Source organism: Manacus candei, unplaced genomic scaffold, assembly GCF_025592945.1.
Source record: "Manacus candei isolate 608988 ecotype Guabito, Panama unplaced genomic scaffold, ASM2559294v1 h1tg000024l, whole genome shotgun sequence".
Classification (NCBI taxonomy): domain Eukaryota; kingdom Metazoa; phylum Chordata; class Aves; order Passeriformes; family Pipridae; genus Manacus; species Manacus candei.
Window position 1 is genome coordinate 99275 of NW_026138072.1, and position 19388 is coordinate 118662.

General features: G+C 38.2%; 1 protein-coding gene across 5 annotated transcripts in view; it reads right to left on the reverse strand.

The window, feature by feature from the left end:
• Positions 1-814: 814 nt before the first annotated feature.
• The window catches only part of KDM4C (lysine demethylase 4C), a 263533-nt gene continuing 244959 nt past the window's right edge, over positions 815-19388 (reverse strand). For all 5 annotated transcript variants that reach the window (XM_051788242.1, XM_051788244.1, XM_051788245.1 and 2 more), the window contains 3 exons: positions 8280-8399; positions 4423-4515; positions 815-2513 (listed from right to left, as the gene is read on the reverse strand). In XM_051788242.1, coding sequence (XP_051644202.1) covers positions 2337-2513; positions 4423-4515; positions 8280-8399 — 390 coding nt within the window. In that variant the 3' untranslated portion in view covers positions 815-2336. The remainder of the gene's footprint in view (positions 2514-4422; positions 4516-8279; positions 8400-19388) is intronic.

The window sequence follows — 19388 nt, forward strand, 5'->3', positions numbered from 1 at the left end:
ATTAGTTTCATTTTTTATTTACAAGACCAGAAAGAGCCTTGATGTTCTGAAATATGTCTGACAGCACCCACCACAACCCATTGCCTTTAGAGAAAGAGCTGTCAATTAGATATACATTCCAATTGTCACAGCTAAGCAATTTCTTAGACTAAAGGGATTCTGAGTGATTTCATGATACAAGAAAAGATAGACAATATAACACTTAAGAAAACTTATGTTATCAATTGAGGTGTCACATAGTAATTGAAAAGATTTCATTGTCCACTCAAAAAAATAATAGTCATGCAAAGGCTCCAGTGAGACAAAGATATGTGTGCCTCAGCATGTAGAAGACTGGGTTTGTAATGACAAAATCTTTGGGTCCATATAGTCAAGTTTTTTTGCAAGTAGAACCCTAGAAACAGCAGTGCTCAATTTAAATTGGATTTTGAGAGGGCTCTTTTTTTTCTGTGGCAGACAGTCAGAAATCCTGCTGACTGTCCAATTTACAAGGAACAGATGATGTCATTTTGATAAAGCTCTCCTCTAGCTTCACATACCCAAGTGTTCAGACAAATTCAGACTTTCTGCTTTCCATGAAACATCCAAAAAGGTCAGGATCCCAAAGACTGAAGGGAAATAAAAAAATAAGAAATGAAAGTACAGTATTTATCAAGTTTGCATTTTAACATCAAGCTATGTGACTGTGTGTATCATCTGTTGTGTTCAGGAAAATACAGCATATAAAGAAGTTTCTTGATTCCTATAGGAATAAAATAATAGGATTGAAAATCACATCAACAGACAAAATGTTGCAAGTAAAAGGACAGTCATTTATTTATTCATTCATTTATTTATTTATTTGTTTTAAAACATGATTATGTTGCAAGAACTTTATTTTAAAAGATAGACCATAATATATTCAGTCAAAATTAGGCTGTTATATTTGAACTCCAATTTTTCATACACATAGTGAAAGAAATTTGTATTTAACAAATAGCTATTATTAATAGACCCTATGAAAAACATATTCAAAAATAACTGCCAAAATCTCTCTTTAAATATACAAAACATCCTTGCTGTGCTGCAGATCTCTTTCCTAAAAGCCAAAAATAGCTGAGTCCCTATCAAACCCTACTGAAAACAGTAGTGACATATATGTGTAAAAGCACTGTACAAAGTAAGCACAGCCTTTGTTTGTCTCAGTACTGAATATATCTGTATTTGTTTTAAAAATGTTTTATAAAAACTGTTATTATTGAACTTAGGTGCAGAAAAAAATGAGCCACTGACATTATCTCTGTTTACTAAAATGTCTCCTTTTCAGAATGTGAATCTCTTCTTATAATTCAAAGGGAATTTTACCACTTATTTCAATGTGAGCAGGTGTGGTAGTTTAAAAAACAAGCTGGTAATTGAACTCCAAATAAGCTGCTCTTCTTGCCCTCACCACCCTCAGGTGAGAGAGGGACAAAGGCAGAGACTATGGGCTGAGGTAACAATTTACTGAAAACAAACAGCAGTGCAATAAGAAACATGCAGTAACAGAAAAATATTAATGACAAAAGTACAGAAAAGGTGCTTTACACATGAGAGGTGTTCACTACCTTGACTTAGTTCCACGAGGCCGCCAAGACAAAGGCCAGGTGGTGGACGCTCTCCATAGGTAGCACCACATAGCCTCCTGGGAGAAAGACAAGGTGGTGGATACTCTCCACAGCCAGCATTCCCCATCCCTGAGCCCAAGAAAACAAAAAACTATGATAAAAGCCAGATTGTCTCTGCTGTGCCACACTGGCCGCTTCCAGACTGCTCTGCTCTGCAGGTTCAAATCTGCGTGGTGCCACCTCTTTGGAATTGCATCTCAGCTGCAAGCGCAGTTTTTTTGGAGCCACATCTTGGCTGTGTTCACTGCTTTTCAGAGTCCACAGTGCTGGCACCAGCAGCTTCCCCAGGGAAGAAACATAATGAATACAGCGTACTTCCCATGTGCCTTTTGTTCTTCCCCCTGTCGCACCCCCCACCGTTGAAGTGGGTGGTACAAAACAGCAATTTAGCCACGCCCTCACAGCTCTAGGCTCCATCCCTCTGCAAAAAGCCTAGGACAGTAGGACTGAAACTTTTCTTCAGTACATCCTTTCGTAATCTCTCTTGGTTTTCCCCCTAGTTCTATAATGCAAAACATTACAAAATCTTTAATACATTAACTGAAGAAATCAGAACTCAAGTACTTCAGTTTATGAGGACAGTGTATAGATTAGTTGAAGGGAAAACAGAGTGTTCAATTAAACAAAAACCAATTGCAAATAATGCTGCATGCTTTTCAATCAACATCCCTCTCTCTTCATCTGCTGCCTTTATAGCCCCTTCTGGCATTTCTTCTGGAATGAGCTTTTTAAGAATGTGCGGTATCCTGGATCATCCACATATTCATTCTGGAAGCGAGAACTCAATACTCTCTGCCTCTTCTTCTCTCCCAAGATAATATCTGATCCATAAAATGTGTCTTCAAATCTCATGTCAGAGGCTGTAGACTAAAACCAGACACTAATTACACATACATATAAATACAATTTTAACTTTTCCGTATTTTGGATGTACCATTCCTTATTTAATTCTCTAAGTCTATAGTGTTCCTTAGAAACATGTCACTAACACCAGTTGGTAGTTTTGGTTTTTATCTAGAAACCACACAATCCTTCTAATTCTAGGTGAAAAAAAAACCAGAAGCAATGCAACACAGAAGCAATGCAACTGTTGGGCAGGTGTGATCCTAGCGGTATCAAGTATTATTCACCACTTTGTGTGATTCAGAAATGTTTTAAATGCAAGGTACAATGGCATGGACCCCTGAAAAGAGACCTGCACACTGCCTAACTTGCAAAGAATCAGAGTTACCATTTGGTTATTTGTCAGCAAACTTAAAACAGTTGGGAATCCACACTAACACAGCAGTGGGGCAACAAACAGCAAGTCACTTGGCAAAAACCAAAGGCAGAATATTTTGGACCAACTTTCACTGCTGGAGTAATGGAAAAATTCCAAAGACTAAGAAAAGCATCACTTAGAAGGAACTGGCATAATTTCTTTCAATAGACAGAAACAGTATCATAAGTTGTGTTTAACTTCCACTATGTTCAGCATGAAGAGGGGAAGGAGGTGTTGGGCATATTTGTAGGACTAACCTACATATTTCTAGAATTGGAGGCACTAGTAGAAAATTGTGCAAAGTAGTAGAAAATCACTAGCAGAAAAACAGAAAATGCACTAGCAGAAAATCATGCAAAGAAAATCATGCACTGGCTGTAGTGTGTTTTATTCAGTTGACCAAATTTAATGTTTTTAAGCTATAGCTAATCAATGAAGTTAATGGTGTCAAATAAAAAAGAAAGAAAGAAATATTGAGTTGTAAAAATACATTTAAAAACCAATAGCTTAAACCCAATTATTATTATCCTGAATGAAATGCAACAATTTGCATTCTACAGAGCATGCAGTTAATTAGAGATGGTTCTTCCATGTAGTCTCTAAAACAAAAAAATGGCAATGGTATGCTTTCTGAGTATAATGAAAAACCCCATTAAATATAACCAGATGGTTCATTTAACATTTTCCAAGACATCTATCTTAACCCTAGACAGTCAGAACACTGAAAGATTTCTGCACTTATCCCAAATTCATCAACAAAAAGGTTTTTTAATCAAGAATATCTGACCACTGCATTTTGCATTAGAAAGCAGTGCCCTAAGACAGGTAAAAGCAGTCAACTCCTCTAATAAGTGTATGGAAGAACTTTCCCTTTTCAAGCTTTAAGTGTCATGCTCTTCGTGAACCCCAACACTTTCTCACATGACATACATACATAAAAATTACATACATACATAAAAATGGTGGATGTTGTTTGAAACTGCAGGAAACTTAAAAAAGTAGCAAAGATTTGGTTTTAAACCAAAGACTAGTAAAATATCTGCCAGTGAGTCCGGCAAGTGAGTCCTGCCAGTGGCAATAATGAGTTCTGATCAGTCACATTGTTTCTTACATGAAGTTAAGTGTATTTTTATTAAATTCAAGGCTTTTAAAATCACAAAGGTCTGAGAAGCTGGAAAGTTTTTTTAAAAATTATACATGCTATAAGCATACTGAAAGAACAGAATGTCTGTCAATTCGAATGTTTACTAACTTGATCATCATGATCTGACAGATGATCAAACATGATGTCCCTCTTAGGAGAAAAGAACTATGTTTGACGACCGCATTTGCCTGTACTGGAAGAACAACTAACCATTCTCACTAGCAAATTGCACTGATTTAGCCACTCTTATTAGTATAGGCTCACAAAACACTTGTCCAGCTTAAACTGAAAATCCAAAATAAAGCCAAGGATAGTGTTATTGGCATTTAAAGCATATATATATTATAAAGTTATTATCAGCAAATACTCACAAGACGTGCTTTTACTCTCTTAGGAAGCTCTTCATCTAGTGTATATATTTCTTCTCTCTTCATTACTATTTGAGAACCATCTTCAAACTCAACCTAATTGAAAAAATGGGTATTTAAAAATAAAATCATAATCTTGCAGCAAGTTTCTGGAAATGCCTTTACATAAAAATACATATGTAAACAGAAAAGATGTATATAAAAATATTTTACTATCTATTTTAGGGCAGCAAAATTAGGTTAAAACATTAAAAAATGTTATTTCTTGGGAAATGCAACACATTCTTAAATTGAAATTAATATCTAAGCAAAGAGTCTTCAAAATCAGCACTGACACAGATGCAATAAAGTAAAATTTGTTAAGGCTAGGAATGCTGAACAGTAACAAGACAGGCAGGAGTTACATACTAAAATGTCTTTGTGTTCCTTTTGTCTCTAATTTTTTACTTGCTTCTAATATATAAAAAATCAATTTTAACATCCTGTGATTCAAGGTTGAGGAAGACCACGTCAAAAGAAAGTGTGAGTGACAACTAAGGAAATACCAGTTAACAGAATTTTATTGAATCTGATGGAATTTCTTCTAAATGCTCTGTTCAGAAGACGAAAAGCTTTATCATGCTTAGGTTTAGATTTAATCCAATATGAACCCTGTTAGCAGAAAATGAGAAAGGAAATGTAACTAGGTGTGGGGAATGTTAAAATGCTGAGACTTTGAAGCATTTAAGCTTTTTCAGTAGCTGCTGATTTTTTTTTCTATTTTAATACTTAATGTAACAATTGTGAATTTCAGCTATTATCTGTGACTGCAGTTTTAGCTCCTACAGAAACTGTACTTTAAAGTTTGGTATAAAATTAGAAGAAGTCCCATTCCACATCCTTCCTTGACTTTATGAGACCATCTGAATGTCAATAGAACACTTGACTAGAAAAATAAGTCCAAATACAAACATAAGAGAACAATGACTTGTAAAAAGTATTACTACAGATAAAACTGAAAAATCATGCATTTGATCTTGTAAATGGACTGGCTTTGTAGTTTAAAATTAAAAGCTTGCCATGACTGGATATGTCAGATTAATCGTGAACAGCTGAAAAATCAGATATAATATATCCATTCTCAAAAACCAGGATACACACCATGATCTATTAGCTTCTTTAAAAGCAATTTCTTTCACTGCAACTAACAGGGATGCACAAATCTGGTATGCATTTAAAATGCACAAAGGACACGGATAACAAAGTCACAGAAATCATCCTTGCTCTTCTCTGTTTCTGTTACTAACCTCACAGGCCTAGTCTGTCAGCAGTATGTTATAGGAAATTAACAGCCAATTTGCCTTAAGCTTGTTTAATAAAATGATGGCAGATTAGATATTTTTCACCAGGATGCAAGAACAGTCTTTCTGCTATTCCCGCTCCTTTCCTGCACAATACATTTGGTAGTACATTTTCGCATAATACAGTTGGTAATAATGATTTTTGCATCACTAGTGGAAGAACTGGGTAGGAAATGAACTCTGCCACTCCATGTGATCATAAAATCCACTCCTGAATGGTCAATGCATTTGTTTTCACTTGTAGTATGCAGTAGGATGAAACTGCTTCATACCAGAGAATCTGTCATGCTTCCACTATGAAATATATTGCACATTTACAATGAAGAGTAACTGGAAGTTCTTCAGCTTTAATTCAGCATATCACACTGGATATAACTTGCCTGCCCTTGACAGCAAACACAACAAGAGTTTCTAAGACTTTCAGTAGTATCATGATTCATGCAAACTATAAACCCACCATCTCTAATAGCTTCAATTTAATTCAGTTGCAGATCCTACATTTCAAATCATCAATTTTATCAAGCAAGTTATTTTATTTAGACTTTTGCTGCTGTACTGTGCCTGTGTAGTATGTTACTCTCTCAGTGAGATTTCATTTTATTAGACCATCACAGATTACAAGGAGAGTTGAAACTGTTAGAAAGCAATTAATAGAGTGAATGGATAATTTAATAATCTCAAATGAAACTCAAACCTTATTAGTGAACCTCAATATCAGAAATGATCACAAAATCAATTTAGAACATATTAACAATTTCAGTTGAACACCTGCTTAGGGATTGTGTAGATGTCAAAGGCTGGCAAATGTCAAACTGGATGACACAAATTGTAGTGCATTGTGTCATAACTCCTGCATGTTCAAGTATCGGCACATTTAGTACAAATGTTTCACAAACAGAAGGAAAATTCACAGATTTATCTAGGTTTGCCTTATTAGATCTAAGAGATCACTCAAAAGGCTCAGTAAGAGTCTGCAACAGAGATCACACCAGAAGAAAACTGGAGTATGCATGGGCCCTGGGAGCTTTCAGACAGACTGCAGAAAGACCATAGGAAGAACAATTAATATGTCTTGAAGTTAACCTTGCACCCGCCACGTCATAGACTTTCTGTAACCTGTGGCCACGTGGCAGCCTCCTATGCATCCTGAAGACTGAAATGCCTGACTGTCTCCACAGTCCTACGTGTTGCAACCTGGACTGCCTCTAACCTTTAAACTTTGTCATTTCCCCCCCATGACAGAGGTTGTTACAAGGCAATTTACAGTAATCTCCCACATGTCTGTTATACTGAGGAACTCTAAATCTTGCTGAACCTCCAAATGCTTATCCATTTTCTTTAAACAAAATTGATTTCATCATGTTGTTCAAGAGGTCTAAAATAAGACAAAGTTGTTTATGTCATATTCCTTCAAATATGAAAGATAACAACATTCATCTAATCTACCTCACAGTATTCCTCAAAGACCAACTGTTCATAACACTAAATTATTTGAAGATTAATGTTACTATAGAACAATAATATTCATACTTTATAAAGAACTTTCCACCTTCACAATATAACACAGCTGCAAAATACAAGGGAAGAGCTAAGATTCAGATCCCCTCAAGGGATTAGGCATTTGAGGACTCAAGTTCAATTGCAAGTCACTGGGAAAGTGAGAAGGTCAATGCAGCAAGTCATTTAGCTTCCCTGTGCTTTAATTTATCTACAGACATAAGAGTAAATGTGCCATTTTGGTACAGTAATGTGAGGCCCTTTGATGAAAGGAGTTACATAAGTGAAAATTATTACATATATATATATAAATGAAATGTATCTAGATTCTCATTCTTTCAGAAGTGCTATTATTATTGTGATTGTTTTACTGCAGTTTCTACCATTCACCTGGGTACTCAAAGCTGCTGACTGATTTTTCTCAAAGGCAAGCACATAAAAAAACCAATTATTGTGACTGAAATCAGAAGTCAGCTTTTTAGCCTTGCCTTCACTGTTCAGTTCCCTTTTGCCTTTGCTGAGGATACAATGCTCCTTAGAATAATTAATTCATAAGTGCCTCAGAAAAAAGAAAGTGGGCCTATTTATGCTCTTCTTTTTACTGTCCTCTCTTCCATCCTCTTATGAAATGGTTCATTGTAGGCACATACCAATATTTAATTTTATATCATTAATCATACAATTACCCGACATACAATAAAAGTAAATAACCTGCAGAAAATAATAAATATAGTGTATCAATTGTAATGTTCCGCCTGTTCACCTGATTTCTTATTAAACAATTTTATTGATTTTGTAACAACAAGTGAAACTTCAACTCCCAAAGAGTGCACAGCATTTGCTACTGGCTTAGACAGTTTTAAATGTTAATTTAAATGCATTAAGAGTTACAATAAGAGTTCAAACTTCAGCCCTCTGCATCTTTGAAGGTGTGGCTGGCCGCTCCAATGCTAGAGCCAAATGAGCCATTTACAATAAAGACATCTGAAAAGCAAGCATATGGCAATAAATATAGATACTTACCTGATACATATAAGTTGTGTTTGTTCCCAGATACTTCACATCATACACTTTTCCATCAGGCCATTTCACTTGGACAATCTCTCCCTCTGCAGGTGGACCCAGCCTTAGGCAATCTCTGCTCTATTTACAAAGAAGGATGGATTCTCCAATCAGTGAGTGAGCCACTGCACTGAAATTAGCAGTAAACTGCTTTTTACAACTTGGTAATTGGAGGAGATTTATTAACATGTGTGTTTCAAGTTTTATAATCCTACTAATAGGCTAATGCTAATGTTAGCCTTCATGAAAATGAAATACTGACCAAAGAAACACTCTCTTTTCAGCTTGATGCTGCACTGGCAAGGCAACATATGCATAAATCAGATAGCTACCAGCAACTGTGATACACTTCCACCAAAATTAATTTCTAACGCACATTGAAAATAAGAATCACTAAAAGGCAATTGCATATGTGCAACGCTTTCTCTTTTACATATTCAAGTAACATGTTTTGTTAACCACAGCACATTTTTGTTAGATGTTAATTCTGCTGACCAAAACATACATGGATCAAACCATAAATAGTGAGAACACCAATGAGTTCTTTGCTTAGCTGAAGGAGAAACGTTGAAAGAATCCAAACACTGACAAAGAAAAATTTGGTGGAAAATTTTTTTCCCGTAAGATACGAAGCATCTTTTTCCAGTGTTTTGGCCAAATTTTGTGCCTGACTTGTTCAGCATGTCATAGCACCAGTAACTGCATCATTAATGGTTTCTTTTGCCCCACATGGCTCAGTATGACCTAAGTGACTCATTTTCAGAGCACACTGACCAGACACCCATAAGAGCAACAGTCCGCTTGAGGAAAAAAAGGACCAGAAAAGGATTGGGTCATATCTGGACTCACCAATTCTTTGGAAGCTATCTCTGCCAAACACTCATGCCAACAAAGGTATCTCTACTTCATAGTGACTACATCATAAGACTAGTCATGTAAATCAGCACTAATTTAGTGATATTCTCCTAGGTGTGAGAGGACTTACTCAGTGACCATATTATCTGAGCTAACTGATAAGAGGTCTAGATGGGAAGAAAAAAGATGAAGACAATGACTCAGGTATAAGGACTTAGTGAAATAATCATCATGACAAAGACCTTAAAATGTGGGAGCAAAAGTGCACCACAGTGATTCTTACTGGGACATTATCTTGTTATACATCATTCTAGCCAAATCCAGCCTTTACAAATGGATTTTAACCACATGTATCTTAATCCATGAACTTGATTCAACACAGGATAAAAGAAACTAAAAGCTGGATTTTCACAGGAATACACTTTCCTCCATGTCAGTACAGTCTCTGTCGCTCCTCGAGTGCTGTGTAAAGGGGACAGATTTAAAGTATGCCCTCTGTGTTTGTCTGACAGAGGTCGCTGTGATAAACACAGAGAGATATATTTGTTCAACTTCAGCATATATTTGGAGTAGTAGATGGCATTACTGTATTACCTTTCCCAATATTTCTAGGAGAGGCAGGGGGAGAAGGAAAGGATGGCTGCTGCAGTGGAATAATTATGACTTCACAGGGGACAGGGATTGCTAAATACTATCATAGCTCTGACAATAAATTAAATGAGACTGTATTTTTAATGCTCTCTTCTCAGTGATGACTGTCAAAATGGTTACTTATGATACTTCTCCCACTATCTATTTCTTGCAAAAGTGCAAAAAAGGTTCTTGGCTAAGTGTCTTGAAACAAACTTTTAAAATGCATCATGGAATAGAGAAAATTTCCTGAAAACAAACAATCTATCAACAGTGTCAAGCCTAACATTAATTTTCCAAGAACAAAAGCCCAGCGTGAATTGCTCCCTTTGCACCTTGCACAAGAAAAAAATCTCACAGCCTCTCTAGAATAGCTAATGGAATTGCTCATACGGAAAATTAGAGTTCTCATGCAAATAACTAGACAAATAACCGTCCCATTCTTCATGTATCATCGCAATGTCTTAGTCTAAGAAAAAACGTTTGGGAAACTCATACTAGTTTTTGTTGATTTCTACCAGGGCTCCTACCTTTTATTTTCACAGGAGCATAATCATTTCAGATTCTCTTTTTACTGTACAAATAATTCTTACAATTTTCTTCTTGGGAATGATCAGACACATTTCTTAGACTGAGGAAATTGCAAAAATGCAAACTCACTTTTCCCAATCATATAATGAAAAGTCAGACAGCAGAATATGGCAATCCTTAAACATTCCCATACACCAGCTGCAAATAACATATAGTGTAAGTTCAATCTACATTCAGCTTATAAACCTGTTCAATTACATACCGGATTTTCTTCTTCACAGAAGTGGACAAAATCATGCCCATCTGCACTGAAAATCCTATTAACTTAAGTGCCCAGTTTCACATTCCCACTGTCACACAGCTCAGAGCCCAGCTCCAACCATGACTAGCTATCTTTAACGATGAACACTTCAAGGCCTCTCCGGGCAATTAGTCCAGCATTCATCAACCCTCACCGTGAAAAAGTCTTCTAAAGTGAAGAAAAATTTTGTGTTGAGGAATTTCCTGTATTTCAGTTGGTACCTGTTGTCTTTCATCCTGTCACTCTGCATCACACAGAAGTGTGTGGTTTCATTCTCTTTACTTCACCCATCCCATATTTATACACTTGGATAAGATTCTTCTGAGTCCACTGTTCTCTAGGCTGAACAGTCGCAGCTCTGTCAGCCCCCTCATGAGAAATGCTCCAGTTCCTCCATCACTTTCATATCCTTTTACTGTATTTGCTCCTCTTCGTCCACATCTGTCATGGTTTGAGATAGCCCCAAAATCCAATTCCCTAGCTCCATCCCCCCTCCCACATCTCAACCTAATGTGAGATGGGTTTTTCCAGACAAAACACACCAGACTCAAAGTGGGGGGAAAGGGAATATATTACAATGACTGTACAAATAAATACCATATCACCTTATACACACGATCACAAACTATCTCTACCACGACATATGTATTTACAATGGATCAGATCTCTTCTCCCCTCCAAATAAAAGTCCAGGAGGGAAAGAAGGACAGATCCCTTTCAGTCTCTGAACAGCAGCATCTTCTGAGGCAGCAGGTTTGTCTGTCTTCTCCACATGCAGTAGCTGATAGCTGGCTTTCTGCCAGCACTCACGAGGGAGGTATTCAAGTCTCTCTCTCGGCCCCATCGCCTCCAACCGAGGGGTCTTCCGTGGGCTTCGTAACCCCAGACAAGGTCGTATCACCACGTCATATCACGAAGACACAGGGGGGTCTTCGTGACGGTCTGGTATCTCCAGGAGACTCAGCTCCTTGCAGGGTCTCTGTGCCCTGTCTCTCAGGCTGCCACCGTGGCAGCAGTGCAAGGGGGGGGGGAGCCAAGGTCAACTCCCCCTGCATTCCATCTGGCCGTCCCGGTCCAGCTCCAGGACGCTCTGAGCTTCTTAGCTCCTCTCTCTCTCCGGTGCTGCATGTCCAAAACTCTTCTCCAAAATAGGAGTCCATCTCCCTCTTTCCTCAGAGGGATCTCAAAGGAGTTTTGGGGGGCTGGTACAGTCTTACCCCCAGAACTCTGTCTCTCAGCTGCTGGCTCTCTTTTCCTCAGCTCTCCTTCCAGGAGTCCTTTCTCTGGTGCTGCATGTTGCTTCTGCTGCTCCTTCAGTTCAGGTGTTATCTATCCTGGCTCTCTGCCACCGTTTCTCTGCCTGCTGCTGATCTGCGCCCATGGAGAAAACATCTCCCGGCATAACTACAGGCACCTAGCCCAGCTTTATGCTGTTCCAGGTCCCCGCAGCCCCCAGCCAGGGGCTGGGAGGCCCCAGAGGGCCCAAGGGGCTCAGAGCCCCTTCCTCGTGGCTCTACAACATGGCCACCTCTCCTCAACCACCAAACTACCACTCATCTCTTCCGGTGAGCTTGTGGGATGTTGACATTTTTGCAGGAGCGCCCATTGGGCAGAACTTCAAAACTTCCAGGGGTTTCCACCCCTCGGGGTCTACCACTTTTCTTAGCCTCTGGGGGAAAACAAAGTCCAAACCACTACAACGTCCTTCTTGTACAGGTGAGCCCATAACTTGACATGTTATTGCAGATACAGTCTCATCAATATTACATTTGTAGCCATTCAAAAAGATACTCTATGAGTAAAAACCTGTAAATAATAACACTTCTGAAAGTTTTCTTGTTTAATGAAGGTGGTACTTTCTGGGTGTAGAAACATTTATTTTGGGATTCATTTTACGCACTAAACTAATACAGTGAGCAATCTATTCGCAATAGATGTTGGAAAAATATGCTGAAATACTGGGTTTGTCTTCTATGCTGTCACTTAGGAATTCACATGTACAGCACTCCAGAAGATAAAGAAGACATTTCTTCTATTTTTCTTCTGATATTCCCTTGTTTTTACCAGAGAGGTTGATATGGTTCATTTAGGCTGGAGAGAGAATTTGCAAATAACAAATCCAGTTGCAGTGGCAGGATGGTGATGGTTGACACAGATTAGGAACAACTGTGGAGCCACACTAGGAAAATAAAAGGAAGTCTGCACCTGAAGCATGAACTCAAATCCAGGAACTTGAAACATTGCAAGATTCCCATAATTTGAATACAGCCATTGACACTTGAAGAAAATATCTTAATTTTTAAAAAGTTTAAACAGATATGTTCAAATGCTTTCCTAAATCAAGGCTAAAAAGTATAGGTATTCTGGTGTAATTGATATTCTGGTTTTATGAACTACTGAGACTATTCTTCCAAGCTGTGAGAAAATTATGCACCTTGGATATCTACGATTTTATTTTGACAATGTTTTGCTGGACTATGAGGTTATGAATTCAGCTATTTCAAATTCAACAGTTATTTTCAAAGTTATAAGAATGTAACAGACTTTTGACTTCTCTTAGATTTGATCCAAATGAGCCACAATGAAAACAAATATCTACCCCTGAACCTCTAGACGAGGCTGGAGAAGCAAAGCTCCTCCTACTGTAAGTAAAGCGCAGGTTTGTGTCTACTTGGTGAAACTGAATAGGTACAAGTCTGTGGGCCTGATGAGATGCAACCCAAGGTCCTGAGGGAACTGGCTGGTACTTTTGCCAAGCCACACTGTCATATTTGAAAATTCACAGCAGTCAAACAAGGTTGCCAGTGACCGGAAAAAGGGAAACATTATGCCTATTTTTAAAATGAGGAGAAACTAGAGACAGGAAAATACAGGCCTGTGAGCCTCACCTCTGTGCCCCAGAATATCATGGAGCAGATCCTCATTGAAGAAATGTTAAGGCACGTGTATGGCAAGAAGGAGATCCTAGACAGACAGCACGCCTGACCAATCTAGTGGCTTTCTGTGATGGTGTGCTGGTTCTGGCCAGGACAGGGTCAATTTTTGCAGTAGTCAGGAAGAGGCATGGCTAGGGCCCAGAGGTTATTCTACACCACCTCATGGGGGCAGGGGAAAGGAGGGAAGGGGGGGCAGGAAGGGGTGGTTTTGTGTGAATTATTTCTTTTCTTGTACCCTCTGTCATTAGCATTGTTACTGTTACCCTGTCTTGGGACTGGTGCTCTTTAGTATCTTTATCAACAACATAAACACTGGCATCAAGTGCACCCTCAACAAGTTTGCCAATGACACCAAGCTGAGTGGTGCAGTAGACACAACAGAACAAGATGCCATCCAGAGGGACCTTGACAGACTTCAGAAGTGGGCCCAAGAGAACCTCACAAAGTTCCACAAGGCCAAGTGCAAGACGCTGCACCTAGACTGGGGCAATCCCAGACGTGAACACAGACTGAGAGAAAAACTTATTTTGAGCAGCCCTGCAAAGAAGGACTCATGGATGAAAAGCTGGACATGAGCCAACAGTGTGTGCTCACAGCCCAACAGGCCAACCATATCCTGGGCTGAATCAAAAGAGGAGCGGCCATCAAATCGAGGGAGGCGATTCTGTCCCTCCACTCTGTCCTCGTGAGCCACCACCTGGAGTAATGTGTCCAACGCTGGGGCCCCCAGCAGAGGAAATATATGAGTCTATTGGAGAGGGTCCAGAGGAGGGTCACAAAGATGATCATCTTTGTGAGGAGGGGGCTGGAGACCCCTCCTATGAAGACAGGCTGAGAGACCTGGGGCTGTTCAGCCTGAAGTAGAGAAAGATTGGGGGAGACCTTATAGCAGCCTTGCAGCACCTGAAGGAGACTTATAAAAAAGAGAGTGAGCAACCTTTTACAGGTACAGATAGTGACAGGATAAAGGGAAACACTTTTAAATTCTAAAAGAGTAGGGATTTAGATTAGATGTTAGGATGTTGTGGATGCTCAATCCCTGGAATTGTTCAAGGCCAGGCTATATGGGTCTCTGAGCAACCTGGTCTAGTGAGTGGCACTCCTGCCCATGGTAGGGGAGGTGGAACTAGATGGTCTTTAAACTCCCTTTCAACTCAAGCCATTCTCTGATTCTACGTTCATTACTGAATTCAGAGGAAAGAGAAAATGCTGTGGTGCAATTCTTGAAGTCAGCAGAGATAAACTGGCTCATATCTTCAGGAACTGGCTAAAAGAAGCCTGGAAGTTAAATCAATACTATAAAGGATACAGTAGCCTTTTATGTCAAGATTACAGTAGAAAAATGTGAAATTATTCTGTGACTACAAATATCAGTCAATGCTAATTTACAGAGTCTCTGGCCTGACAGAAAGCTAGATAGTGAGGAAATCTTAGAAAATATTGGCATGGCCAAACTAGAATGTATGAGTATTTAATTAAAAAAAACACAGAAAGTTTTCAGTTTGAGGGATTTTTGTCCAGTGAGGAAGGCAGTAGCTGAACAAAAAAGATGTAGAGACTGCAAAAAGTATTTAATAACACTTTAAAAAAAATTCTTCTCAAGTTCAATACATAAAAAACCAAAAAGCTCTCAAAAATATTTCTTAATATTCTGCATGCACAAAATCCTCACTACTTCATTCCTCCTGACTCTAGCACCAGGAAAAGTTTTAGCTTGTGCACTTTTCTGCCTTTCAACAGTCAGCTTATAGCTCAGTGTTTGATCTTTATGGAGCTTAAATGGAATCACATCCTTTCAAATCTGATTCAGTCTTTGGTGAATGTAGAACATGACTGGTGAAGAAGGGATCAATTAATTTAAAAGTATTATTCATAAACAGTAATATTTTATTTAATAGCATAGCAATAACATTGGTCATTTCATCTCAAGAACATGTTTGTAAATAGGAAAATGTGGCCCACATGGCATCTTTTAGAGGAGGTGTAAAGCCTACAGTAGCCAAATGTTTAAAATTGCTGCAGAAAACAATCATATTCAAATAGCAAAACACCAATACTTGTCTATTCAAATCAGGGGTCAACTCCATCAAACTTGCCAAGTTTTGATGATGTGATCTACCCTGACTCGAGAGAAGACAGAAGACTTGTGATGATGAAGATGCCCAGTTCTACCCTGCAATTGATAACCTAGACTACTAAACTTGTTTTAAAAGCTGCTTTTGCCTCCCGGTCATGCTTTTGCATGAGCATTCTGTAGAACTCCTTTGATTAGGATGAAGAAAATCAATACTCATTTTGATCAGATCAGAATATTTTCTGTGGGAGATTACTAAATGCAGTTCTCACTTCTGTGCTTCTACAGTGGGCTTACTATCGTGGAGAAGAATAAAACATTGTAAGGTTAAAGAGATTCACAATCCATACGTAGCAAGTCTGAAGACCTTTCTCTAAAGCTATAAACAATACAATAAAGAATTGAGATTTCTTTTTCCATGTATAAAAAGATACATGTATAAAAAGATAAGGCAAACAACTTGGAAAGGTGTTGAAGAAAAATAAATCCATGGCATACAGTATTAAATGGAAATATTCTCTGCAAGTGGTTCCCTCCTGAAGATCTCTGATATTCACTACTAACCCATCTGAATAAGTATACATTTTTCTCTTATAGCACTGTTTGCAAACCTGAGGTTTACATTCATCAACTGGCATAATTTAAAGTAAATTTTTAGACAGGCAGAGTAGCCTCTTCATTTTCTGAACCATTTCATTCCTTTGAAATTTGTGAAATAATTTTCAAGTCTACCATACCCATAACATGCTTCCATCCATTTCCATGGGGATGACTCTAGAAAATCCACAACACAGAGCATTCAGCTGTCATCAAACATTAACCAAGACAGCAAACATAATCAGGGTGGCACCTTTTTTTCAGAAGAGTGTTTTAACTGCATAATCCCAATCCCATGAACAATCTCAGGAGCTGCCATTTTATTTTCCTCAACACTAATATAATTGTTTATCTTTTTAACTGGCAGATAAAGCCCTGAACTTTGTTATTTTTCAGATCACTCTGGTTTAGACTGTATTCAAAATAAATTATTTTTGGTTTTTTGGTTCTCATGTTTTTTTAAATTGTATTAAAATTACAGTATTTCCCTCAACAAGTTTCTCCATCTCCTTGACACTCCTGGGTTTTACTTCCTGATATGCTTTGTTTCCAAAACAAAGCACAAAAGGCCTCATTGTTTATTCAAATTCTTGTCAAATACCATTGACGGTATAGTTGACATAAACAATACAGGTCTAAAGTGGTTAAACTTGGCTCTTGCAACAGTTTTTGTGAGCTAGTACATACTTCTAATCCCTTTTTTTTTTTCTGTATGGCTCCGTAAATTCAGCAACAGAATAAAATAGGCAGAAACTTAATAAATTATTTTACTTAATGCTAATGGAATCATATAAAAATACACAGAACCTGACCGGCATTATTCTCCGGGTAAAAAATAATATTTGTAACCATTATTTTAGCTGAATGTGTTTCTCATCCTTTAAAGTCATTCACTATATCTGTACCATGTGAGATCAAAACCAATGTCCAGGAAGACATATTTCAATCATTCACTTGAAGAGTTGGACTCAGTGATTCCTGTTAGTCCCTTCCAACTCAGAATATTCTGCGAAATGACCCCACAGAACTCTTCCAGAAACACTGTGTAAGAATCCATTTCACTGTGCTGCTGTAGGTTTCTGTACTGGAGAGTTCTTCCCAATTCTGCTATGCTGTTGTCCATGCAACCTGGCGAGATGGAATGGCAAAATGCAGAAGGTAAGGAGAAGCTTGGCTTCAGTCCCACAATGTGCCTGTTGAAACAGATCCTTAGTGCACAGGGGCCATGGCAAAATATTTTAATCCTCCTCCTGCCAGACTGAAAGCTGATAATCTGGCCCTGAGGTTTTGAAGATCAAAGAGAAAGAGATACTGAAAAGAGAGATAACTTGGGCTCTGTAATTGCAGGAAACTTGGCCTTCCTATCCTCCATATCTACATATACTCTCAATCATCTTGTGTTTGTTCACAGATTTATACTTATTGTTAAAATCAAACTGTGAAATAGAAACTGTTCATTTTCCATCATCCCCTGCATTGTTTAAGTAAATAAGAATAGTTCAGACCTCAGTATCAGTCTATCGAAATACAATTTGCATGGAGCAAGTTATAATAATGATTTAATTCAACCTTTACCCTAGAAATGTCATGGTTTTTGAAAAATAACTTAAAATTAATGCATGGCCTCCAAAACTGAAAACTCCAAAACACCTCTGTCCTCTTACAGTTGAGAAACTGAAATTCATTTCACAGCAAACTGAATTCATAGCACGTTCATTTCAATTTACAGTAAACAAGTATTCTTGTGTTAATCACAAAATGAAGAGTTACTTCTCACAACAGACAAAACATACTAACTACATCTGATTTTCACTGGTTTCTAGTCCCTAGATTTAAAACACGCAAAAGTAGGAAAAATCCAGGCCTGATTATCTGGCTTGCACAGCAATGGTCCTCATGCTTACTCCAGTTAACCTGCAGTTTCTAAATTTTCCCCTTAAATTAGGACCTGAGTTAAATTTACTATCCCATCTTATTGCTACTAGGATACCTATGATGAGATAGGGCTTTCTCTACTGACAGAAACCAGCTGAAGACGGTTTGATGGGAAGGAGTGCAGAACTAAGCACAGGGTGACCACACTGTCAGGAAGAGTTAGCTCCTGCTGAACCAACTCAGGAGAGAAAGGGGCTCCTGTGGCAGGAAAGGTATGGCTGAACAGTCCTGACAGATGGAACTTCTGCCTTCCCAAGGCCATTCTGCAAAGGCACTTAATGCAAGTTGTCTTCTCTGCCTGCATTCCTTCAACTAATATTAACATTCAACAGAGTGCTAGTGATTAAGCTTCCACAGTCCCACTCACCAATGATCACTTCATAAGGAGCACAACTGATGTAATTACAACTAACACCTCCAATTTAGAAAAGCTAGCCATACCAGCAAATAACATAACACAGCTGGCAAACAGTGAATATATCTACTAACATCACTAAAGTGGAAGTGGAGAAATAAATTGTGGAAACTCTCTGAAACAACCACTGACCTCAACAGATTGCCAAACTGCGCTTTTCTTTCAGGAGCTGATAGCATACACTAGTTGGTGCAAATTTTTAGAAACATGAAATAAGGCTTCATATGTTCCAAGACAATTTGAATTAAGAGGAGAGGGGTAGCTAATTTGCCACAGTCAAATTTTCATCTAAACAGGAACAGTAATTTGCACAGTGCATTAGCATTTGAAAGAGAAGACTTAATTCCCAGGAGAGCAATTCTGGGTTTGAATTAAAATTTTCTGGTGAAATCACCAGATTACCAGAATACTTTCTGTAATTCAACACATTTAACCTTGAATCACAGAATTCAGAGTATAAAAATACTTTGAATTTATGTATGTTATCCTTAAAATATTACTGAATCTTCTCTTTCAAAATGAATATATACTTTCACAAAAGGAAACTGAAGACAAATTGGATCATGCATTCTTGAATAAATCAAAACATCTTACTTTCCATCCAGTTGCATTTCCTTTCAGCAAAGTATTAATAACACAAATACATGCACATTGCTAGCTGATAGACGCAGAATTGCCCAGAAAATCCAAACACATTGCAGAATGCAGTTTAAGATGTCCAGGGTGGTACTGGGCATCACAATAAGGTGCAGTACAGAGAACACTGACAAAGCCTTAATTTGAGGTACAATATACT